The following is a 27000-nucleotide window of genomic DNA, read 5'->3' on the forward strand; positions in this document are numbered from 1 at the left end:
AAGTTCATAACAAACGCAACGAGTTTCTCAACCCGAGCCAATATGGGCTTTGTGTCAAATGCATTATCCGTTATTATTCCTTTAGCTGCTGAAAAGTACTCCTTTCTCCCCATCCATGTCTTCTCCATGGCTGCTTCTGTTGAATATACAATCCGTGTGAGGGAGAGTGAAAGAGGTTGCATCCTAAATGACACCCTATTCCCTATATAGTCCACTACGTTTGACCAGAGCCCTATGGGCACTACATATTAATAGGGCGCCATTTGGGACGTAGTCGGTGTGAGCGAGCATAGGGTAGTTTATTCTCAGTGTCGACTGATTGAGGTCAGAACAGATTAAGTGCTTTCCACTGTCAGTTTATGAGGTCGTGGTTTCCATTGACAAACATGACCCAATGGGATCCTCACACACCAGTGTTGTCTCGAATACACTGCAATGGCAATCCACATCATATTGTGGCTAAAGAGACTATTATCCATGGTGATTGTCAGTATTGGCGTGCATTATACTTTGTTTACGCTGTCTATGCTCACAAAAGCACAGTTGATGCAATTAACATGAGGCTCAGATGCCTTTCAGACTGGAACATTGCAGGATTTTCCTATTCACTACAACATACAGTGGATTTTCGTGAACGCTTTGTCATAGGAAAAACTCAGGAAAATATACTCCCAAAACTTTTCAGGGTTAGGATAGGCCTAAGGCTCGAATTGTATATAACAGGTCTAAGGTCAGGCTGAATGGTATTTAGCGTGACTTCCCTGAGTCATTCGGTCATGGATCTTTCACAGTAGATTGATACAGACAACTTAGCTTTCTTATCTGAAAATCTAAAGTCTGGTGTGTCTTGCTGTCTCATTTCACATGGCTAAATGTAGTTCCATGTCGTTCCTTTGCGCTGTCAGGTGTTGCTGTTCGATAATAATAATTTGGTGTGTGCTTATATTTGTCCTATTTCACACATATACAAGCACGTGTTAATACGCATGTGTGAATTGGAAATGTGTTCGCATATGAATTGGAAATTCACATATTCCAACTACCCCTGAGAACCTTCTCGGAGAATGGGGTCATGACCAGGGTCTGCTGTTATCAACGGCGACCCCGGAGCAATTAGGGTTAAGTGCCTCGCTCTAGAGCACATCGGCAGATGTATTTTCTTTCTTCACCTTGTCGGCTCAAAGATTTAAAAAAGTAACCTTTTGCTTACTGGCCCAACGCTCTAACCTCTCTAACCTGCCGATGTCTGCACTGCGCCAATGGTCCATGTGAGAAAGGCAGGTTCTTCTCCCCCTCACGCAAGGAAAGCATCTCTTTGTTTCTTTTTTTGACCTCCGTTATACTTTGTGTCGCGGCCAGGGCAAGTTGAGTTATGTTTCTGTGTGTGTGTGTCTGTGTCAATTAGTGTGGGTGTGTCTCTGGGTGGTTTGAGGGGAACGAGGTGATGTTCGTTTTGGCCCATAATGTCCCCAGAGCGACACAGAAGCCTGAGGGGATGGTTGCAGCCAGGGGAAGACAGGGGAGATGACAAGAAATAGACAAACGATGTCAATGTGACGGGTAGCAGAACAAAGCCCAACTTTCTCTCGCTCTCGTGCGTGCTCGCTCTTTCTTCTCTTGCGAGCCGCCACTATAGCAGTAGCCGCCAACTCCCTAGGCTGCCCCCGGGACTGACAAAGTCTGCGGTTCGCAGATGTGAAGCCGGACATATTATTCAACTTATTTTACATGTAGAGAATAGAAATGGAATATATATATTTTTACAGTCGTCAATATTTTGGGATATTCAAATGTTCATAAAGTGTTAGTTTCAATGGATTCGTGATGGGGCCCTTTTTCACTTCGACAAGGAATTAGTCAAATGGACTTCAACTCGTGTATATTCAACAAGAATAATGAAGTCATTGAACCGCACTCTGAATTATCCCAGAAATTCCTTGAGCTGAAGAGAAATTGACCTCCACATAGTTAACTATAATTTGCTTTTTGAAGTGGAGTATCAATCTCTGAACACCCGGAAGAGCATCATCCTCCTTTTGTCATCTGCTTATTTTTTGGTCTGCTACAGCTCAGCACTTATAGTGTTTGATTAAATTAAGCCCTTGTTGGCATTCATTTAAAGGGGCAATTCACCGCTTTCTAGCCTCATATTCATCATCTACAGCACCTGTACCAGTGCAGGTCTGGTCTAAAAATCATCACCATTCACAGGTGGGGTGCCGCCGCTAACGCCATAATGGGCAGGCCACCACTCTACCAGTGTCTACAGTACATACAGTACCAGTCAAAAGATGGGACACACCTACTCATTCCAGGGTTTTACTTTATTTTTACTATTTTCTACATTGTAGAATAATAGTGGAGACATCTAAACTATGAAGTAACACACATGGAATCATGTAGTAACCAAAGAAAGTTGTAAGCAAATCAAAATATACTCTATTTGAGGTTCTTCAAATAGAGAATGCCAAGAGTGTGCAAAGCTGTCATCAAGGCAAAGGGTGGCTACTTTGAAGAATCTCAAATATATAATATATTTTAGTTTAACACTTTTTTGGTAACTACATGATTCCATGTGTTATTTCATTGTTTTGATGTCTGTTTTCACTATTATTCTACAATGTAAAAAATAAAGAAAAACCCTTGAATGAGTAGGTGTCCAACCTTTTGACTGGTACTGTATGTGAAATGGGATCATTAATTTGAAGTAAAAAACTGAATGGCCCCTTTAGCCTCACGTTTAGCATCCACTTCACCAGCCCACCTTTAAAACTGTACATACTTATAGCAATCAGCATAGGGACTCCCATTTTCATAATGGAACAGACAAAAACGTTAATTTTTGTCACAGTAAATATAGAAATATAGCTCTATTAGACCGTATCTGCCCCCCTCCCACCCCCATTAACAGCAAGCATCAAACATTAGGTGTTGGGTGGCCAGTAGGAGGCACTCTTTCCTCTGGTCTAAAAAAAATATCCCAATGCCCCAGGGCAGTGATTGGGGACACTGCCCTGTGTAGGGTGCCGTCTTTCGGATGGGACGTTAAACGGGTTTCCTGACTCTCTGAAGTCATTAAAGATCCCATGGCACTTACTGTAAGAGTAGGGATGTTAACCCCGGTGTCCTGGCTAAATTCCCAATCTGGCCCTCAAACCGTCACGGTCACCTAATAATCCCCAGTTTACAATTCATACCCCTCCTCTCCCCTGTAACTATTCCCCAGGTCGTTGCTGCAAATGAGAACGTGTTCTCAGTCAACTTACCTGGTAAAATAACAGATGGATTACAGGTTTCAGGCAAGAACTAGCGGTCTAGTGAGGTTAAGGTGTTACTCAGGCAGTTGATGTAGCCTCTCTAATCGACATAGCTGATTTTGTTCTCCTGTATCTCACCTTGGGGCTAATTCAGTAATTCACTGACGTAAATAGAGCTCATTTCCTCCCTCGGCATGGCTGACTGCTAGATTGACAGGTGAGGCACGTGTGTTAGTTTGTCACTAGCTCTGTCAAGCATAACTCGCCTCCCCTATACTGGCGAGCTTGGTGTGTTGCCAAGCGTTGGAAGATGTGTGTCGATGAAGAGGAGTGGGAACAAAACAAATGGCCTGTTTCTACTGGCAAGCAGAACGTGTCTTCAGACCATGCTTTCTCCCCATTAGACTGACTCATGCTAATTGCTAATTACACTAAAACCACAGTGCCGGTTGAGGCGCCACAAGCCAACAATTGGTGTGATTTTGAAGGGCCTGTCAATCTAGGATCCACTGGAGAACACCTGGAACTGGATAGCTCTCTGTGTTTTGTTGGGTGTGCAGTCTTCGATGACAGGCATTTCATGCGTTTTTTATTTTCTTCTGCAGACACATCAAGGGTTCTATTGAATTTTTTTTTTTTAACAATGACATTTTTCTGCATTGCAAAGTGTGTTTGATTAATGTCTACATGTCTGAGTCACATTTTTTTTATTGACTACACTAATTCAAAAGCACAGCTTACACATTGTCTTGTGTTACGGTAGTCTCCTTATCCTTTTCGATTGAGTAGACCCTTAGATTTGGATTGCCTGGGGATATATCTAAACTTAATTTACTCATTATGCTAGTTTCTCACTTAAAAATGAACAATTCTTTGTTCTTTATGGAAAAATGGTTACCGTTAAGAGCAATTTTTTTAAGTGTCTCGGCTTGCCACAGGTGACACAATCTCCTTCACCATAAAGCGCAAGTGGGTGTGGCTGCCTCCCTCTGCTCTAATCGAATAACGACATTATGATTCATGCGCTAATTAATCACCTGTTTTGTGGGCCGAGCAGATTCAGCTAGGTGGGGAAGAGAGACAGACGTTTGATGTGTTGAATCAGCCCTTGTCTCCCTCCATCTCTCCCTCCATCCCTTCCTCCATCTCTCGATCCATCATTAATGCATTTCAATAAGAGCTCATTTGAATTGTTTTGGTATGTGTTGTTTGCAGCAGGAAACGAGCTGCCTCCTGGGACGAAATACTCTACCCTTTCATAATATTAGCTAAACTTTTCATACTGAAGTTTTGATTTGGTGTATTTCCCAAACCGGGCTTAATTTGAGATGGCAGGTTTATCTCAAATCATCACTGACTGTGTTGGAGCTGATGCTGTCGAAAACCGGTTGAGATTGGAAAAGTTGAATAATTGCACAAGTCCGTATAGGGACCCTTCAAAATCGTACCAGACATGTGTTGATCTCCATTATGACAGCCATTTACACAAACAAGCTCTCTAATCATATTGTCTGCAGTCGTTGGGCCCCCTTCAATCGGACAATTTTTCAGTTTCTTGGGAGATTAAATGAAATGCCTACCCCGAGGGCCTGTTTTGGTATTAATTATGACTTTTAAATGTCATTGCTAGTTAGCTCTGTCTGACCCAAAGTGCCCGGTGTCTCGGGAAGGAGGTAAGAGCGTCTGGGCTGTTCTTCAATGACCCCAGGGCCTCAGTGCCGCTCTACATGCAAGCCCTCTTGAGGACATGCAATTTACCCCCATTACTTAAGGAAATCCGCATTCAAGACCCGCAATCAAACTCATCTTTTGGTTTTCAATTTGCTGCCTCTCCGAGTGATTAGAAACCTTGGGAAGAGCGACATTTTCCTCTCAACCATTATTTCCAATGACCTTTAGAATTCCCTTTTTGGTGAGTAATTGCATTTTTAAATATTCATTTGTGAATTGTGTCATGTCTGTAGAAATGACTCGCTCTTTGTAGATTCACTGTGTGAATGAACACTTTTAGACAAGTTGAAGAAAAGTTGAAGTAAAGATATCATTCTTCACTTTAGCCTAAAAGGTGATTTGACTTCAAAGTTTTTATCAAGCAAGTTCTCCCACAATTCTGTGGATTCAGCAGAGCGCTCGTCAAGAGACCTATCCTGGGAAATTCTCAGGAGCAGGAATAAAACTACAGAAGAATATTCCTCAAGGATTACAGAAAGAGAAAGTGGAACAAAATAGAACTGAGAGCTTAGATATCAGTAAGGACTCTCAATGAGACTCCGTCTTGCTTTTTAGCTATAGGTGGGTGTCTGGCCTTAGATGGTGATATGGGCACACAGGCAGGATGCTGGTGTTGGTAGACAGGGAATCTGAGCCCTATCCATCGCCACTTCCGGGTACAAATGTAATTACATAGAATTGTTGACTACTCTGGTAATTCAAGTCTATTTTGGGCATTTGGTTACTTACTTACATTAGTCGATTAGGGATTCTGGCTCCTGAATTGCTTTTTAATATTTGGGAGGAAGATATCGCTTGACGAACATTCTGAGAACTTGAACTGAAAATAGGTTCTAGTGAGAGTCCATTTTTAAGACCCTCAAGGGATGTTGAGGTCATGCTAATAGCCCAATCAGTTGTCAATGTACAGTCAGGGTAGTACATCTGATTTATTCTAACGCAGCGGTGGAAATGACCCGGGAGGGAGGGGTGGTGGTATGCTGTATTGGTAAAACATAAGCCTATCACAATAATTAAAACAAATATGCCAAGAATACTGAAAGCTATTACACTATTTATCATGACCTCATGTCAGTGTCATAACATATTAGCAAATGGACTTGAAACCATGTGGAAGTCCGGTCCAAAATGTGGTGTGGTATGACAATAACAGTGACATTTTGCCAAGACAGAGACGCGAGGACAGCAGTGGATGCATCAATTCAGAATAAGTGTCAGCCTATTTCACAATTGCCGAATGTCATCCATTACACTTTTTGGTGCTTTGTAAGAGATTTCCATTTCTCAAATGGTGGGTGTAGCGCACTATATGGACGTGGGAATTATTATAGAGTGGATGAACATGCGTAGGGAGCCTTTTGGCGTGATTGTTTGACAATCAGATGAAGACATCAAAATTAATTGGATTCTGTGTGTAATTCTATGATTAGAATTGTAAAAAAAAATGTGGAGGTATCAAATATATAGACTTTCAAATGTATGCTGGTGCCTTTTTTGTATCCTTTCATGTTGAGTTAGCATAGCATAGTTTGCATAGCATAGATAGCATAGGCTATAGTTAGTTTCGACGCCCATCTTTGAGAATAACATGGGAACCCTTATACAGTTAATTTCTCTCAATGTCGGTCTAACATACCTTAGATGTAATATGTCTGTTGCCCATTTAATCTGGCCTACGTTTGAAGCTGCGTACAGTCCCAGTCAAGTTAGGATACACTTACTCATTCATGGGTTTTTCAAAGCTGTCTTCAAGGCAAAGGGTGGCTACTTTGAAGAATCTCACATATGAAATATATTTTGATTTGTTTCACACTCTTTTGGTTACTACATAAATCCATATGTATTATTTTATAGTTTTGATGTCTTCACTTAAATAGTAAAAAATAAAGAAAAACCCTGGAATGAGTCGGTGTGTCCAAACTTTTGACTGGTACTGTAGGTCATGACCTTTGAAGTTTGAGACTCATTACAGTAGTGTGTGTGTGTGTGTGTACACACCATATATCTAAGTGTTACCAGTGAAGCACACGTTAATACCATAACTTGTTAATATCCTACTATGAATGCTGTGATTTCAAACAACCTAGGATGGCACACTGTGTTGCTCAAAATGGCACAAAGATGAATTTGATCCTCTTGCCTTATAGAATAACTACGGCACTTTGCCCACTGCCCAGTGAATTGAAATAGATCAGTAATACTCAGAGAGCAAACTCATGTTTAGGAGAGCTATTCAGCAAAGCACAGTTCAATAGAACTCAAATCTGCTTATAAATTGATGTGGCGTCGCGTTTGAGAATGAGCTACTCCATAGCAAGAGAATAATATGAAACAGAATGTGGAATAAATGAGATAAGAATGAAATCATTTATTGATTTCAGGGATCGTGGAGACAAAATGGCTTTTTAAAATTCAGTTTGGTACTTTATCATAAGGGGGTGGTAAGTATTTTGCAATTCTCAGTGCAACGTTTCTATGGTAACCATCCCATGCAATGGGCTGTGCATGTGCCTTTGGATAGAACTGTTAAAAACATAGCCATCTGGATTTTGGGCCACATTTTGCTGCATTTATTGGTTTACTATATGGATGGCATCATCCTCTCCATATAAATGACGCTTATTGTATTGTGGTGCTTGCTTACAAGTATTTTATACTGACCAAATGTAAATGCAACAATGTCAACGTTTTTACTGAGTTACAGTTCATATGAGGAAATCAGTCAATTGAAATAAATAAATCAGGACCTAATCTATGGATTTCACATAACTGAGAATACAGATGCATCTGTTGGTCACAGGTATCTCTTAAAAATGGGCCTCACAATGGGCTTCAGGATCTCATCACAGTATTTCTGTTCATTCAAATTGCCATCGATAAAATGTAATTGTCTTCATTATCCGTTGTTTATGTCTGCCCATACCATAACCCCACCGCCACCATGGGGCACTCTGTTCACAACGTTGGCATCAGCAAACTGCTCGCCCACACAACACCATAACCGTGGTCTGCGGTTGTGAGGCCAGTTGGACGTTCGGCTAAATTCTCTAAAACGACGTTGGAGTCAGTTTATGGTAGAGAAATTAACATTCACTTCTCTGGCAACAGCTCTGGTGGACATTCCTGCATGCCAATTGCATGCTCCCTGAACTTGAGACATCTGTGCCATTGTGTTGTGACAAAACGGCACATTTCAGAGTGGCCTTTTAATGTCCCCAGCACAAGGTGCACCTGTGTAATGATCATGCCGTTAAATCAGCTTGTTGCCACACCTGTCAGGTGAATGGATTATCTTGGCAAATGAGAAATGCTCACTAACAGGGATAAAAAAAAAATGTGTGCACAAAATTTGAGAAAATAAGCATTTTGTGCATATGGAACATTTCTGGGATCTTTTATTCCATCTCATGATATTTGGGACCAAAGCTTTACATTATGCGTTTATATATTTGTTCAGTGTAAAGTCGTGGCCAAAAGTTTTGAGAATGAGACAAATATACATTTTTACAGTCTGCCTCAGTTTGTATGATGGCAATTTGCATATACTTCAGAATGTTATGAAGAGTGATCAGGTGAATTGCAATTAATTGCAAAGTCCCTCTTTGCCATGCAAATGAACTGAATCCCCAAAAAACATTTCCACAGTATTTCAGCCCTGCCACAAATGGACCAGCTGACATCATGTCAGTGATTCTCTCGTTAACACAGGTGTGAGTGTTGACGAGGATAAGGCTGGAGATCACTCTGTCATGCTGATTTGAGTTCAAATAACAGACTGGAAGCTTCAAAAGGAGGGTGGTGCTTGGAATCATTGTTCTTCCTCTGTTAATCATGGTTATCTGCAAGGAAACATGTGCCGCCATCATTGCTTTGCACAAGAAGGGCAAGGATATTGCCAGTAAGATTGCACCTAAATCAACCATTTATCGGAACATCAAGAACTTCAAGGAGGGCGGTTCAATTGTTGTGAGAAGGCTTCAGGGCGCCCAAGAAAGCCAGCAGGCGCCAGGACCGTCCCCTAAAGTTGATTCAGCTGTGGGATCGGGGCACCACCAGTACAGAGCTTGCTGAGGAATGGCAGCAGGCAGGTGTGAGTGCATCTGCACGCACAGTGAGGCGAAGACCTTTGGAGGATGGCCTGGTGTCAAGAGGGGCAGCAAAGAAACCACTTCTCTCCAGGTAAAACATCAGGGACAGACTGATATTCTGCAAATGGTACAGGGATTGGACTGCTGAGGACTGGGTTAATGTCCTTTTCTCTGATGAATCCCCTTTCCGATTGTTTGGGGCATCCGGAAAAAAGCTTGTCCGGAGAAGACCAGGTGAGCGCTACCATCAGTCTTGTGTCATGCCAACAGTAAATAATCCTGAGACCATTCATGTGTGGGGTTGCTTCTCAGCCAAGGGAGTGGGCTCACTCACAATTTTGCCGGTGAACACAGCCATGTATAAAGAATGGTGCCAACACATCCCCGAGAGCAACTTCTCCCAACCATCCAGGAACAGTTTGGTGACGAACAATGCCTTTTCCAGCATGATGGAGCACCTTGCCATAAGGCAAAAGTGATAACTAAGTGGCTCAGGGAACAAAAGATTGATATTTTGGGTCCATGGCCAGGAAACTCCCCAGACCTTAATCCCATTGAGAACTTGTGGTCAATCCTCAAGAGGCGGGTGGGCACACAAAACCCCACAAATTCTGACAATCTCCAAGCATTGATTATGCAAGAATAGGCTGCCATCAGTCAGGATGTGGCCCAGAAGTTAATTGACAGCATGCCAGCGCGGATTGCAGAGGTCCTGAAAAAAAAGGGTCAACACTGCAAATTTAGACTCTGCATCAACTTCATGTAACTGTCAATAAAAGCCTTTGACTCTTACAAAATGCTTGTAATTATACTTCAGTATTCCATAGTAACATCTGACAAAAATATCTAAAGACACTGAAGCAGCAAACTTTGGAAATTAATATTTGTTTCATTCTTCATAGATTTTCAACACATTTCATTGTATTTATATCACTGCCTAATCAAATGTTTGACAAGCGGGCACCATGGATGCTATTTTTGTTCTTCTCTCCCTTGATTAAAAGTAGAAATGTAATAAGATCCAGATCACTTGTTTTGAGAGAGAGAGACTTCCATTAAGTAGGAGATAATTGATATGTTTCATTCCTTAAACCGGAGGAAATGTATTCATACGTCCGATTTCTGTTATAATGACAACTGGCTTCTAGCAACTAAGGCACTTCCACTGATACAGACTGCATTCCAAATGGCACCCTATACCCTACATAGTTCACTACATTTGACCAGACCGCTATTGGCTCTTGTCAATAGTAGTGCACTATGTAGGAAATAGGGTGCCATTTGGAATCCAGTCTGTATCAGTGGAAGTGCCTTAGTTGCTAGAAGCCAGTTGTCGTTATGGGAGGGGGGTTGAAAGTGGTACCATGAAAACTTTTAGATTGTTCATAACGGCTCACAGTAGTGGAATTTACTGGAGGGGGGAGAGAACTTCACAAGGGCATACAGTCACACAGGCAAAACACACACAGGTAAATTGCTCTCACACTTCCAGGCTGTCTAGCCCCCTTCCAGCCCATGATAAATGCTTACAGTCAGGACCCATTGTCCAGTGTTGGCGCTGTAACACAGACACTTCTGTTAAGGGGTGTTTATGAAAATCTCAAATTGTCACGGTCCCCTGCGATCTCTCAGGCCAATGTTTACATTTCCCACTCATTTTTTTCATTCCCACTGTAAACACCAAACCCCTTGAGTTTCCTCTGTTCCTCTGGCAAGAGGCGAAGCAGAAACGGCATGACAGACCGCAGGCTCTGGTCTCCTGCCATTTGGCTGCCTGAGGTAAACAATGACAATACTGCCAGAGCGCTAGCAGTTAACCCCTCTTTGACCCAACCGTCACCTTTCCCTGTTAAGTGGGCGTGGCCACCTCTCTCAGCTCTAATTGAATAACGACATCATGATTAATGCGTTAATTGATCACCTGCGTTGAGGATGATGGATGTTCATCATTCTCTCTCTCTGGTTCCTTTTTTTTCTGTATTGGTAGGATTGTCATCATGAACACAACTAACATGCTCCACACATACTACTTCGCTTTGAACTATTGACCTTTCACCATATCTCTCCATATCCCTCTTCCACACAACCTACAGCCATGTTATTTTGCCTCCCACGCCCAACTCCCTCTGTCCCAATGTCTGATCTTGGACCTTTGCTCTATCCTCACCCTCTCTTCATCTTTTGCTCTGTTTATCTTGCTCTATTGGTTAAGATATTAGGTTGGCAAGTGGGAGACACAGGTTCAATTCCCGCATGGTAAATATCCCCAGTGTTACGCAGGTTTTGCTGAGGTTATTTTCTCTCTATGTACCCACAGCCTTCAGTCGAGCTCCCATCCCCATGGCGGTGGTGAGGAGGGAGCTGTCTTGTGAGAGCTACCCCATCGAGCTGCGCTGCCCGGGCACCGACGTCATCATGATTGAGAGTGCCAACTACGGCCGCACCGATGACAAGATCTGTGACGCCGACCCAGCGCAAATGGAAAATACACGCTGCTACCTTCCCGATGCCTACAAGATCATGTCCCAGAGGTAAGAATCCAGACCTCTATATACAATGAGCTCCAAAAATATTGGGACAGTGACCCATTTGTTGTTGGCTATGTACTCCAGCACATTTAATTTTTTAAATGATACTATGACCGAGGTTAAATTGCAGCTTTAATTTGAGGGTATTTTCATCTATATCGGGTGAACAGTTTAGAAATTGCAGGTCTTTTTGTACATAGTCCCTGCATTTTAGGGGACCAAAAGTATTGGGACAAATTCACTTATGCATTAAAGTAGTAAAAAGTAAAACATGTAGTCCCATATTCATAGCACGCAATGACTACATCCAAGCTTGTGACTCCAAAAGTTTGTTGGACTAATTTGCTGTTTGTTACGGTTGTGTTTCAGATTATTATTACTATAGAATTAAAAAAAAATGTATTGTCATTTTGGAGTCACTTTTATTGCAAATAAGAATAGAATATGTTTCTAAACGCTTCTACATTAATGTGGATGCTATCATGACTACGGATAATCCCGAATTAATTGTGAATTATGATGATTGAGAAAGTTAGACACACATCAAACCCCAAAGACATGCTAACCTCTCACCATTACAATAACAGGGGAGATTAACAGGGGAGCCACAAGTGCTGTCGTTGCAATTTTGGTTACCTGTTATTGAGCCTTTGTCTGGGGTTGGCAGGGCAGAGTGGGGGGGGGTATCATGAACTCACTTTGTCCATTCAGGGGAACACGTCCTCATTGAAAATAATACACAATTCTCCAATGTTGATAATTTGTGTTCCATTTACATTTCTGAATTGAGTTTAATTGGAGATTAAATTGACCCTTCGCTAAGCCCCGCCCCAGAATGTTGGGCAACTTGCAGCGCTCCAATGAATAGCAACTGCTTTCAAGTCCAACACCTCGGACAAGCTCACATTTAAATTGCATGAAAGCCAGTAAGGGCTATGAATGTTTTCTTCAAAAAATACATGTTTAAATGGCTAAATAATTGAACAGTGCAGCAGGAGTACTTGCTACTCTGATTCCAGAGCCTGTTGGAGTATTTTTCAAATCTGAATATGGATCCAAATGTTTGAAGAAATCCAATGTTTGGAGTGGAAGCGGTCAAGAATTCTGTAATGTTCTCCGATTGAACACTATAAATCCCTGTCTTGGCTGTAAATTCATACCACAAATACATTGGACCTGTGGTAGAAATTAATGTTGATTTGAATACATTATCTCTTATTTTTCGACATAAATATTTTCTTGGTGAGCTCCCCTGCCAGGCCTAAGCGCTTTGTTCAGAGTTACGGCTACATTGTGGGGATACCAGGAAATGGAGGCCGGTTTGTCAGTGCAGACAAAGAGTATACAGCACTTTGACAGTGATTTAAGAGATTGTACACATAATTTGAGGATCTACATTAAGCAAATGTACACAGTTCACACAGGCTTTGAGCATACTGTACATGTAGCTAATGTGTTAGATTTAAGGAAAGTAAAGCACATTCATCGTTGTTTTTTTGGCTGTGGTATGATGATCCTTATGCACAGTTCTAGTAAGGAGAGATGGTCGACCGAGGTTGTCTGTCAAACCCTTTTCCATAGATACACAGCATGATTTGGTTCAAGCCCCCTTTAAAAGCTGCAGACATGTACCGGGATTTGTAGCGCTTGTCATGATCACGTCCTCATGAATACTGTAGGTTACGAGCACTCCACCGAGATAAGGTTTATCTAAATTGCTATTCAATGTTGACACGTCCTCGTTTTCCAGACCCAGCGTTCCATGTGTTGCTTTGAGAATTCTAATGGCGTTCTGCACATTACCTAACTGCCTTTCCCTCCACTTTGAGTGTAATGCACGGCAAAGATGAGATACTCTCTGGTGTTGAGAAGTAGGGATAAAAAGGTAGGTCCAAACACCACTGTCAGATAATTGATCCGCCCCATAGCATCTCCCTTGTCATCCCTCCTGCACCGCCCACTCAGAACAGTAATCCCTGGCGGAATGAATCGAACTGGAGATGAGGAAGAAACAGAACAACAAAAAAGAAAACCAGGAAAAAAAGGACGCCAGCAGGGAAGTGCACCTCTTTACCATCACAGAGCTAGCGGAGAGCAACTCACAAAAGCTAAACGACAAGTGAAACCTGATTCAGAGCGAGCGCTTATTGTCTTTGAGGCAAATTTGGCAAGTGGATAAAGGTTGTGGGTGGTGAAGGGGGCTCGGGGAGGGTAGAGTCCTGAGATATTTGTAATACTAGCAACATGGCTAACACATTAGCATGTGAAGAGGCCTGTGCGAGGGGTTAGCGTGCAGGAAAGCGCAATGGACGTGCGGGTGCAACCAAGCTCCCATAGCTGTTGCTAGGAAACCGGTAGCTAAGCTCAATAAAACAAAACAAACCGAAACAATAACTCTGAAAAAAGTACGTTCAAAGGTGAGGGATAATGCAGAAGCTGGCACGAGATGAAAAGCGGGCGCCGAAAATTGCTCGCTCTGCATTTGTTTGTTGGATTCCTCTGATTTCCCTGAATGGATCATGTGGGGGGAAATACACGCAGAAGAAGAATGGACCGCTCATCCCACCGTTGCAGACTTTTACATACTTCAAAGCAAATCACAGTAATTATTCTTTGCTGCGCTTTTTTTTCCTGATTACAATTGACTGGCTTTGATCAGATTATCACATAACAAAATGCATTAGCATAGTGTTCAGACTAGGTATATATGCTATAACAAATAGAAAATAGCAGGCAAACTCTCACCAATATTTTTTCCCCCACCAGTGATTGTTTTCATATATTTCTTTAGGTCTACCCATGAAAAGGATATTGGTTTCCTTCACGTTGTCAGCTGCTGGCTTCCGTACACAATGTCCTCCAAACTAAATGGGCATTTCGCACTGGCATACAGACCAGCGACTGAGGCACACTTCCCTGGTATTTGATATCCTACCCTGCTTTGCCTGTGCCTCCCTCTCCCGCCTCCCACTTAATGGAATGTTCCTCCTTTGGGATTTCTTTCTCTTTTTTTTTCCCAGCCCATGAGCCACCTGTCTTCCCTGCTGGCACTGGCTAAGTCATTTTGACGGGCATGGTCTGGGTATCATTCACAGCCAGTTAATAGAACGAACCAGGCTGCAAGCTCAAACTCTAAGCCACAGGCTAGCATCCATCATCAGAAAAATACCCATCCATGTCACCAAGCCCGCTATCCGTCAATACACATTTAGCTAGCTCAACGTACTTTTCCTCCCTTCGGAAGAATGGAATGAACCCCCCTCCCCCCATGGAAAGACTGGTTGCTTACTAAAAATCCCACCGGCGTACAGAGTCTCTTCTAGCAAGGTGTTTGATTCCATTACAGTCTTTTAAGCGAGGTCTAATAGCTTATGCCTGAGTGATAGCATGCCGCCGCGCCAGTGAGTGCTGTAATGCATCTCAAAATGAAAGCTGTCTCCCCACCATGCCCCCGACAGGATGAATGGCTCTGAGTCATTACTGATGCTCCCGCATGCGGTGGCCATTACGTGTCTGGAAAATCACAGCCACTCAAAGACGTGTCACCTGTGTGTGGGGCCGGGTTGCGACTGGAAGGTGGCTAATGATATTGTAATTCAACCAATGCAACCGGGACTAATTTGATGTAATTGGTGGCAATTACCACATTTTAGTCCATCTACCCTTCCCAATGAAAGTACGCTGTCAACTAGACGAGTATATCGAGTGTTTTAATTTTTTTTTTTATATCTTCACAGGGTTTATTTTTTTGGGGGCCTCTGGAAATCTCTCCTCAATAAACTCTGCAGTGAGGCTAGATTATTCATCAGAAGTGCTTCCGCCTGCAGCAGGGTGCTCTCATATCAATCAGGCTCTATCTCGACAACGTGCAGGCGACCCGCAGTACTTCAAAAACAAACGGCGACGATATCGAACAACAACAGCCTCTGCCGTTTTCTCATCAGCGACCCAGCGCCTTTCCTCTTTTGTGTTCTCCCTTTCTTTCCCCTGAGGCGTTGTGGCCTTCACGGCCAGTAATTACCGGCGATATCAAAGTCATATATCACCCGGCATCTCTGCAGACCTTAAGGGAACGCCTGATAGGCTGATAGCATTGTGTCACGCCTGTGTATGATCCCCCTTGTAGGAGAAGAGGGTCATAAAGGAGACTCCTCCACTCCCCTCTTCCCCCCCATTTCTATCCCTTTTTCTCTGAAGTTTTCATCTCCACCATCGCTTTTGGGCCTTGATTGGTTATCTTCTGCCGATTCTGTCTCTACACAGGAAAGGGTCTCGCCTCTCATCAGCCAAGTGCTGTTTCGTGTTTGACCCCCTCCCCCTCGTTGAGACAAACACTCTGAAAATGTACCGTGTCGTAATAAGGAAAATGTGCTTTTGTGCTAGATGCTTTTTTTCTTTTAACTAAATTGACTCCAGTGTGTTTTGATTTTACACTAGTTCCCAGTAATTCAGATGGATATTTACCATCAGGTTGAGTATTGCATTATATACCACTGGGGATTTGAAGCAACAGCAGGTCAATAAGTTAACTTATTTTACAAGTATAACATCTTAGTTTTGGGGGGCTTTATTCACTTTGTCAAATGCAGGCTAGAATGTATGAAACAAGCAAAACCTAATTAAAAGTAAAAATTCCTCATCAAAGACAGAGGTGGGGGAGAGAAAGCAAGCATAGGGAAGACTCTTACTCCCTCACCATTGAGCTTGCAATCCTGTCAAGTGTCTGTCATTCTTGGCATTAGACCTACTTCAGGGTTCAAGGATTTGTTGAGATATTTATATTATTTTTAAGATTCCCTTCTGTTCCTATGCCCGTCCACTTTCAAATCCTCAGACTTAACTGTTGTGATGTCGCAAGCGTACATTTCACTGGCGGGATAGGCAGACTCTTTCAACACTGCCAAATATCCAACCAAGTGGATATTCTGTTGTTTTCATAATTATCATCATTAGTTTTGGCATTTCTGTTTCTCAAGTCAAATTTGTTGATGCACATTCTTGTGCATTTGTTCCTTGATCTATGCATTTTTTCATTGTTTCAGCAAATGCTTATGGAACACATGGCATGCGACTGTATACAATTGACTATTAGTATAAGCTAGAGGGGTATTCAGAGTCTTTATTTATTTACAATCACTGGTGAAATGCTAGTAATATTTTGAGAGAATGTTCACAGCACTGAAGCACAAACCAAATGGAATGTCTTTACACAGAGGGGTCGATCAGCCTTAGATGGCCCCGACAAAATGACTCTGCAGTCCTCTCTCTACGTTATACCCCATTGCGTATTATTCCGGCCACATATTCCCGCTTCTGTAGCTTGCCCTTTTCTCTCTCAACCCTTTAAATCATAGAAGTTTGCAGAACATTTATTTTTGCTCTTCTCTACATTTTTTTATATATTTTTTTAATGCCAATTCAAGTTTGGCCATTTGATGACTTGGCGATATGGAGTAGACGAGCGAGCATGGTGTAACAGGAGTTCGCCTGAAGCGGGATAATGTCTCATCGAAGATCAATTGGCTGTCTCTGACAAAAAGTCACCTCCGTAAAAAAGGCTCTGGGCGTTTTGCCAGCCTTTAGTGCCTTCAGAAAGTATTCATACCTCGTGACTTACACGTTTTGTGGTGTTATAGCCTGAATTTATTAAATCAAATTTTTCCATCTACCCACAATACCCAATAATGACAAAGTGAAAACATGTTTTTAGGAATTTTGGCAAATTCACTGAAAATGAAATACAGAAATATCTCATTTAAATAAGTATTCACACCCATGTGAATTTAAAAAAATCTTCAAGCTCTGTCAAGTTGGTTGTTGAAAATTGCCAGACATTTTAAAGTCTTGCCATAGATTTTCAAGCCATTTTAAGTCAAAACTGTAACTAGGCCACTCAGGAACATTCAATATCGTCTTGGTAATCAACTCTGGGGTATATTTGGCCTTGGGTTTTAGGTTATTGTCCTGCTGGAACATGCATTTTCCTCCCAGTGTCTGGTGGAAAGCAGACAACCAGGTTTTCCTCCAGCGCTTCTTCTTCTTCTAAAAACGTCCTAGTCTTTGCCGACGGCGGCATACCACGACGGCGGCATACCACGACGGCGGCATACCACAATGACACTTGTACTCAGTGAAATGTTGTGTTGGATTTGCCCCAAACGTAACTTTGTATTCAAAACAAAGTTCATTTCATTGCCCCGTTTTTTTTTCTGTATTACTTCATTGCATTATTGCAAACACGATGCATGTTTTGGTATATTTGTATTTGTCACTTTATGTTAGTATTGCGGAAGTAACTGCAATGTTGTTGATCCATCCTCAGTTATCTACTATCACAGCCATTAAACTCTGCAACAGTTTTAAAATCACCATTGGCCTCGTGGTTAAATCCCTGAGCGGGTTCCTCCTCCTCTGGAAACTGAGTTAGGAGGCCTGTGTCTTCGTAGTGACTGGAGGAATTAATACACCTTCCTAAGTGTCATTTACAACTTCACCGTGCTCAAAGGGATATTCAAGGTAATTTTTAAAATTTTTTTTTTTTTTTTTACCAATCTATAAATAGGAGCCCTTTTTAGCGAGGCATTGGAAAACCTCCCTGGTCTTTGTGGTTGAATCTGTGTTTAAAATTCAACGCTTTATTATGGGACCTTACAGATAATTGTATGAGTCGGCTACTGAGATTAGGTAGTAATTAAAATAAAAAAAATGTTATACACTATAGCACACAGAGTGAGTTAAGCAAGTTATTATTAAGCAAGACTTATGAATTATTAAGCAAGTTCTTACTCCTGAACTTATTTAGCCTTGCCATGACAAATGGGTTGAATACTTATTAACTCAAGACATTTCAGCTTTACATTTTTTCTGAACTTGTAAAAATGTATAAATACTCTTTGACATGTGATATTGTGCGTAGGCCAGTAACACATCTCAATTGAATTCATTTTAAATTCAGACTGTAACACAACAATGTGGAAAAAGTCAAGGGGTGTGAATACTTTCTGAAGGCACTGTATGTTTTTTAAAGGGGGGGTATCCCAGTTCATGCATGACAATGCACTGTTTGGTTTAAAGTACATAAATGACATGTTTGCATCTTAAATATTTGACCCATAGATGCAACAACCATATGTAATGTTGGTTGAATACTCAATCAGGCAATAAATAACTTGATTTAGTGTTTATAATTATTGCAGATATATGCTCATCGAGGGGGTTGTATTATAAGATATGTATTCTGGCTTGGTCTTGAACTTCCCATATAAATCAACATTTGAGAGTAAATTCCTTGGCTAAGCATGAGGTAGGATAGAGATTATGAAGACTGATGAGAAGGAGAACTACCCACCTCCGAAATGAAAAGGGAGCTTACCACGCCAAGCGGATGAGCAGATGAGCAAGTAGTGCGATCATTGGCCATGCGTGACCTGCAAAGCCCTCCCTCGGGTGTCCCCCCTCCGTTGTTTAAAGTCAAGGCCTGCATTAGCATTTTAACTCCTCAAACAAAGCGATGTCATATGAATTTAAGCATGAATCTATGATACGTGTGCTTCTCGCACACACCCAAGTTATTGGATGCGGGTTTATTTGTTTAGAAATGAGTCTCCAGCCTCAAATATGCTGAGTTTGTGTTTAGTCTATCTACTTTCCATTGATAACATTGTGTGCTGTATGAGACCAACACTATTATTTGTAAGGCAGAGCAGTTTGCTTCTGCAATTTTCTGACCCATCTGTCCTAACTTATACATGTGGTGCAGGGGGTGCAGTGCCGACTAACTATGAATCAAGCTATGGTCGCGTTGAGCACCTGTCAGTAATAGAATCCGTCAACCACAGCATGAGACAATGGTGTGTTGTGAATACCGAAACAAAATGTGCCACAATTAAATAAAGCCAAGGGAGGTTTGCCGACAATACAAACAGAACTATGTAGAAAGGGTAATAGAGAAGAGAGCTCTGACAGAAAAAGTAATGTCCCCCCCGTGGAATACACAGAACATGCAAGCAATAAAATTAAATCCAGTCTGATGATTACTTTAGGAATATGAACCCAATTCCAATCTGTTCATGTTTGCCTTCCTCATTCATCTAACCCTCTATTCCATACTGTGCTTTTCACAAAAAAAAGTATAATCCCCCCCGCCCCTTTATGTCACCTGATATAGTTGTTCAGCCCTGCCTGCCTCCTTTCTCTCCACCCGGCTTGATTAGAACCTGCTGTATTTCCATTCGGCCAATTAGATATAGTAAATTCAGCCTGACAGTCTAACCTTCCAGCCAACGGGCAAGCCTGGATCTCAGACCAGACTCAACAGTGATTCATAAAAAAAGGCCTAAACTGGCAGTGGAAAATGTTTTTGGGAGGTTTCCCCATGGGGAGCGGATTGATAACTCTCAGGGTATAGAGGAAGAAAAAGAAACCGGAATGAATCCAGTAGCCGGGCGGTTTGAGGATCCCTTTGGGTTTCCTTATGCCCCCCACAAGTTGAAGAAGTAAAAAAGTGTGTGAATTTGACAGGTGACGTTTCAACTTTGAACTGTTCTCCTCAGGAAAACCCTGACATATCTCGGGCCTAATGCAATACAATGCCAGAGGAATAGCCTCGCGCGGTGCGGTCACTGGTTAAACATGTGTCGTAATGAAAGTAAATGGTCGGGAGGAGGAGGTCTCAGTGAATTTGTTAGCTGTGGGAGTGGGTTTCGTTTGGATACATCAGAACAGTAAAAAAAAAGGTTTCTGACAGGGGCAGTTGGTTAAACGGAACACTTGAAGCACACCAACCTCATTCCCAGCTGAGATTTTCCTCCTTTGCTCAGAAATCCCTCTGTCCTCCCTCTTCCTCCGTTCCTCTTTTAATTGGCAGCTTGGAGTAGACCCCCATTTGATGTCTACTATAGCTCAGCGCTTCCTCCAGTAAGCCGACTCAAAGTGAAAGCGTCTAAGGTGGCAATTTCTCGATTGTGTCGTCTTATGTAGGAGTAGGCGGCCGACTTCGCTTAACCTTTGGGTTACTTTGCGTTGAGCCATCCTCGCCTCGAAGATGAAACATCTTCATGCTTTTCTGATTTATGTCTCATGTCTACATCATTACCAGTCCTCCTAGGAATCTTCTACTCCCTACTGTGCACCCTGCCCCTCGAAAGAACTTTCCCCTGATATAAATTCCTGCACCAATCACTTGCGCTAAGGGCTATTTAATTTAAATTGATGTGCGAACGGTAGAATGGTACAATTCACCTGAAAGACCGTGCCCCTATGAATCAGGCTCCACGTGCCAGCCCAGGTTCATGTTTCATTACACCACAACCCAGGTGATTTACACCAGCCTAAATTAGCTTGGTAATGAAAGCCTCTCCTTGTTTGTACCATATTGTTCCACTCCTAATGCATCATCTATAGAGAACTAGGTAGACTTGGGGGAGGGAGGTCAGAGGGGGTGAGCTCCTTCATTTCCTTGGGAATGACCTTGACGGTAACGGAGCACACTGAGCTATACTTCTGTGTACTTTAGTCCTGAAAATAAGACTGCCGTAGTCTGGGAAAGAAAATAATGACATCGCCCAAGTGTCACGTTTCTGGAGTGTCCATTAGCTCCAAATAAACAAGATACATTATTTTCATCTGGGAGTCTAGGAAGTCATTAGCTTGGTTTCTGATTATTTATCTAATTTACCCCGTTCTCTCACTGCTAGTCCAAGTGATGCAGTGAAATTGAATCATTCATGAGAACAGGGGCTCATCTTGGAGTTTGTTTGTCGGGATTTGAGTCTGATTTAGCTCCGTTGTGCCACTGCCAGCCCCACTAGTTGTCGAGTCGATGACACTCTCTGGTTTTCTCCCAGTGTTTTTACAGCTGTGGATTTACTGCATTTGTCACGGAGTGCTGTATGTGTGTTTATATGTGTCAGCTGGATTGGCCAGGCGGCACTGTGGACTCAGACGATGGGGAGAGAGTGTGGACTCATCTTGTAGAGCCGAGCCCAAACGAAGTGCCCGGGTCCTCAGTCAAACGGTGACTCAAGCTGTTTGTCTGGGACGGCATCCAGTCGGAGCTCAAATCAGATGTATTTATCACATGCGCCGAATACAACAGGTGTAAACCTTCCCGTGAAATGCTTACTTACAAGCCCTTAACCAACAATACAGTTTTAAGAAAATAAGAGTTACTAAATAAACTAAAGTAAAAAAAAGTAAGCCAATAAAATAACAACAACAAGGCTATATACAGTGGGTATGTGTGGGGTACAGGTTAGTTGAGGTAATATGTACATGTAGGTCGGGGTAACTTGACTATGCATAGATGATAAACAGCAAGTAGCAGCAGTGTAAAATTAATGAAAAGGGGGGGATGTCAATGCAAGTTGTTTGGGTAGACATTTGATTTATTGTTCAGCAGTCTTATGGCTTGGGGATAGAAACTGTTAAGGAGCATTTTGGACCTAGACTTGGCTCTCTGGTACCGCTTGCCATGCGGTAACAGAGAGAACAGTCTATGACTTGGGTGGCTGGAGTCTTTAACATTTTTGGCCCTTCCTCTGACACCGATGACAACCGTTGTCATCAGCAAACTTAATGTTGGTGTTGTGTTCCTGGCCGTGCAGTCATGAGTGAACAAGGAGTACAGGAGGGGACTAAGCATGCACCCCTGAGGGGCCCCTGTGTTGAGGATCAGCGTGGGAGATGTGTTGTTGCCTACCCTTACCGTCTGGGGGCGGTCCTTCAGGAAGTCCAGGATGCAGAGGGAGGTGTTTAGTCCCACGGTCCTTAGCTTAGCGATGAGCTTTTTGGGCACTCAACTCTGACATTATGGGAGACTTTGTCCTTCTCCCAGTTTCCAATGTACTCTCTTACTCCATATTATGCATACATATTTCTCTCTTGGTCTCTCTCTTTTGCTCCCTTTCATTTTCTCTGTCTCTCCCTCTGTCACACACACCACACACCACACACACCACACACACACACACACACACATACACATGCACATACACATATACACGCACACACATACACATATACACGCACACACTTGCTCCTCCCTCAGTGGGCCTAAGCTGGACATGAATGGGTGGCCACGGGACAACTTCTATGGGTGCAGCACTCTGGGGCAGCAAAAGAGTTGCCGCCGGCGGTGCCACCTGCTTCCACAGTCGAGGCGAGGGAGTGAGACGCCCCTTCTCTCCCACGTTTTCCTCTCTCAGGAGCGCAGCATCCCCCTGTGGAGACCTGTTTCTACCAGGCTTCCCTTGCTCATTCCGAGTCACCCCACCTACTGTGTCCATCTTTTTGGCAGCATCCATCCGGTCGTTCGTTCGTTCGTTCATAATTGTCTCAGGTTTCAACAGCAGGGTTTTCCCCCAACACTTTCCAAATAAGTTTGTATAGGGGCCTTCTGATGGTTGTTACAGTCTCTGGGCTTTGTGTCTTTATTGAATACTTTTTTAGGATGTCTAGATTCAAATGTGCTTGACTATTATAACATGGGGTGACGCTTCTGTTGTTTTGGATGCTGCCACAACTTCTGTGCCGACGGGCGCAATTCGACTTCCCATGGGTCTCCGCTTCACAATCTATGGGATTAGTATGAATAATAGGAAATGATAGGAAAAGGGGATGCATGGGATGTCAACTATCAATCTTTCATCTGGAACATTTATGAAACAATCCCCTTAAAACAATGTTTCATACCGGATACTGCGCAATTCACTTTGATCCGAGGTCAGACTGTGGCGTTGGATATTCTATCAGTTTGTACCCCACAACCCTAAAATATATACTTAATGAAGGCATACTATAGTCAAGCATCATGTATGATTGAAGTCCTGGGAGCTTTTGAGAACTGTCTTTACATTTAAATTGCATTAAAATGGTGGCCTAGCCACATCAAACCGTGTGTGTGTGTGTGTGTGTGTGTGTGTGTGTGTGTGTGTGTGTGTGTGTGTGTGTGTGTGGCTGCGTGGATGTGACGTTTACCTTTCATGTGTCCCACCCATCAGCGTATTTGGATAATTATGATGACGCCGTAGCACACTCCACGCCATGTCTGCATTTATGGTAAAGACTGATTTCCGAAATGAAAAAATAAATATCTTTGACCATTTCACTTCCAGTTCATGATATAATGAATGCATCATGGATACTTGGATGATGTCACTTCAAAATATCTGCATGTTTTGCAATAGGTTCACCTGTACAGAAGGAGCTGAATATTATTCGCAAAAAGCTAAGATACGGATTATGTTAAGTCACGGAGTCAATGCAAACATGATATCGTGTCACTGTTATTCCTTTTACAATACCCACCTATGTGTTATTCAAAAAAAGCTTACTTCTCGCCAATAGCAGCTTTTCCTCATTATCCTTTCCTCATCTGAGAACAAATTCAATGCAATGTTCCCTTAAGGTTTATATTGGCCTGGAGAGCGGCCTCTCATTCTGCCATACCTGCTTGTGAAAGCTAATTATACCAGGTTATTTTCTGACTGGGAGCATGTCAATAGGACACAGTGGGGAAGCTCTCAGTAGCTCTCGGTCCACAGTGCCACATTGTTATTCATGAGCCTTAATTCTGCCAATGGCCCCCGCAGCAGACACTGGCCAATGAGAAATGAGAGCCTTATTGGGGATATGTTTGTTGCTGCCCCTGTGCCTCTAGGATTGGTAAAAAAACAACAAGTAATTTGTCTCACAGTTGTGTTTTGTTTGGACACTGCCTTTTACCGTTGCAATAGCGACCAGCTGAAAGGAGGGTAAAGAGAGAGAGAGAGAGATAATGGAGTGGTAAAGAACGAGGGTAAATAGAGAGAGATAATGGAGTGGTAAAGAACGAGGGTAAATAGAGAGAGAGATAATGGAGTGGTAAAGAACGAGGGTAAATAGAGAGAGAGATAATGGAGTGGTAAAGAACGAGGGTAAATAGAGAGAGAGATAATGGAGTGGTAAAGAACGAGGGTAAATAGAGAGAGAGATAATGGAGTGGTAAAGAACGAGGTTAAATAGAGAGAGATAATGGAGTGGTAAAGAACGAGGGTAAATAGAGAGATAATGGAGTGGTAAAGAACGAGGGTAAGTGACATATAGAGGGGGGGAAAGAGAGGAGAGAGAGAGAGAAGGCTGAAGAGAAACGTTCTATGAAGAACAAAAGAAAGGGAAAGAGTTACTGTGAAGAAGGATGGAAAGAAAGTGGTGGTTGTGTGACCTGCCGCTGCACCCGACATCCTTTTTTATTTCCCCCGGAGATGCTGTCGCCACTCAATCAGATTTTCGGCTGTGTCACCTTGGGAAGTCGGCGGAATTGACGCTGTCCACAGTTTCCTAATATTGTTGTTTACCTCACTGTCAGCAGGGACAACATCTGCTGGGTTTTGATTAGTTACGAGGCCAGAATGTTAAACAAAATGCGAAGGAGCCTCTGTGACATCATGTAGCAGTTTTGCGTGCACACCTCCATTGGCGGCATAGGCTGTTGTATTATCTGTTTTTGGTGTTTTGACAAAAACTGTTACCCATTTTATATTGGGTCTTCTATGTGCTATCTTACTAAATGGCATATATTAGTTATTTTTGTTAATACGAGCTGTTGATGGTATGGCCTTTTTTTTAAGGTTCACTTTATTCTTATTGTGCAGGGTCTATGGGGCTGCTCTACGGAAGTCAACAGATTTCTTGACAACTGCCATGATATTATAACAAATAACATTCTACTCTGTTTCTGTGGTGGCGTCCATAGATAAAAATATGATATTGGCTGTTTCAATTACTATTCATTAATCAAGGCCTTTCCTTTTGGCAGCATGGGCCCTATTAGCATTGATGGTAACTGGTGGTTCTACAGAGATTGAACCCGAAGTGAGCACTGCTTGGCTCATCCACACGCCCAGCAGTTCACACTGGCACCTCTGCTACTCCAATCTGTTTTGGCTTAGATGCTGCAAAGGCGTCCAATCTTGCCGAACACCCGTGCTTGTGGTCCACACTGCATTGCGCCAGAGTTCAGTGAGGGGCAGATGCTCTGCAGCACTCGGACAGTACGACTGTCAGCCCCGCTCTTCAAGACAGGGTGAAGTTGCCTCTAGACACTGATCTTGGGTCATTTTGGCATTTTGGCATTTTCCCCCACTGTTGGTAAAGTTTAGGATTGGGGGGGGGGCTGATTCTACATCAGGTGCTCCAGAATCCAATCTGCTCTGTTGTGTGTGTTGCCTGAGAGGTGTTACCATAGCAGTGTTAGCTCCGTTCAATTACCCTGACAGATATCATTTCAAATGATGAAATGGACCAAAAAAAGAATGAGTAATTATTATGACTCGAGCAGCAAATGCTATTACACTGCTATTACACTGCCTTACCCTGTAGTTACTGTAGGCACATCTGACAATGATCTGCATGCACATCCAAACTAGCGCTGAGACCAATAGCACAGACAAACAAACACCCTGCAGTAGCTTTTGGGGATGAGGTAGTCTCCCCCTCTTGCCTCCGCCCTGTATCTCAGGAGACCTGTTGGAATGGAAAACGTTAAGAGAGTCAAACGTCTCAGCTGTGCTCGACAAATTCGACAGGACACTGCCGCCACATGGGGTCTGGTTCAAAAGACACTCTGTCACCTCTCCTTGCAGACAGACAGACACACACACACACACACACAAACAAAACTATCTACCTTGTCCACTCACCTCAGCTCAAAGCCAGTTTGTCAAGGAAATGCTGTCTAAAAATCTTTGGCCACATCGTATGGGTCCAGTTTTTCTCGAAGGTTTGATATTTTTATTTAGTAAGAGGAGACTTCGTCACAGAGATACATTAAACTGTACGTTGTCTAAAGGCTCTTAATCAGTGATCTACAACTCCTCTCCATCTGGCTGTCTGGGTTTTTCTTCAACTCATCATGAACATACCAGATTCAAATAACTTCTTAGGGCTGAAATCCCGTTAACGGGATCGATATGAAAGTGCAGGGCGCCAAATTCAAAACAACAGAAATCTCATAATTAAAATTCCTCAAGCACACAAGTATGTTATACCATTTTAAATGTAATCTTGTTGTTAATCCCACCAATGTCCAATTTCAAATAGGCTTTACAGTGAAAGCACCACAAACAATTGTTAGGTCAGAGCCAAGCCACAGAAAAACACAGCCATTTTTCCAGCCAAAGAGAGGAGTCTCAAAAATCACAAATAGAGATAAATAGAGCCACATCAATTTACAGAAATACTCATCATAAATGTTGATGAAAATAAGTGTTATACATGGAATTAAAGATATACTTCTCCTTAATGCATTTGCTGTGTCAGATTTCAAAAAAGCTTTACGGAAAAAGCAAACGATGCAATAATCTGAGAACAGCGCTCAGAAAACAAAATGCATATATCCTCCATGTTGGAGTCAACAGA

At 42.5% G+C, this 27000-nt stretch overlaps 1 protein-coding gene across 4 annotated transcripts in view; it reads left to right on the plus strand.

Moving 5' to 3' along the window:
- Nucleotides 1-27000, plus strand: part of LOC118368775 (adhesion G protein-coupled receptor L3) — a 362805-nt gene that overhangs the window by 138061 nt on the left and 197744 nt on the right. For all 4 annotated transcript variants that reach the window (XM_052497230.1, XM_052497228.1, XM_052497229.1 and 1 more), the window contains exon 4: nt 11394-11607. In XM_052497230.1, coding sequence (XP_052353190.1) covers nt 11394-11607 — 214 coding nt within the window. The remainder of the gene's footprint in view (nt 1-11393; nt 11608-27000) is intronic.

This window comes from Oncorhynchus keta, chromosome 35 (assembly GCF_023373465.1).
Source record: "Oncorhynchus keta strain PuntledgeMale-10-30-2019 chromosome 35, Oket_V2, whole genome shotgun sequence".
NCBI classification, from domain to species: domain Eukaryota; kingdom Metazoa; phylum Chordata; class Actinopteri; order Salmoniformes; family Salmonidae; genus Oncorhynchus; species Oncorhynchus keta.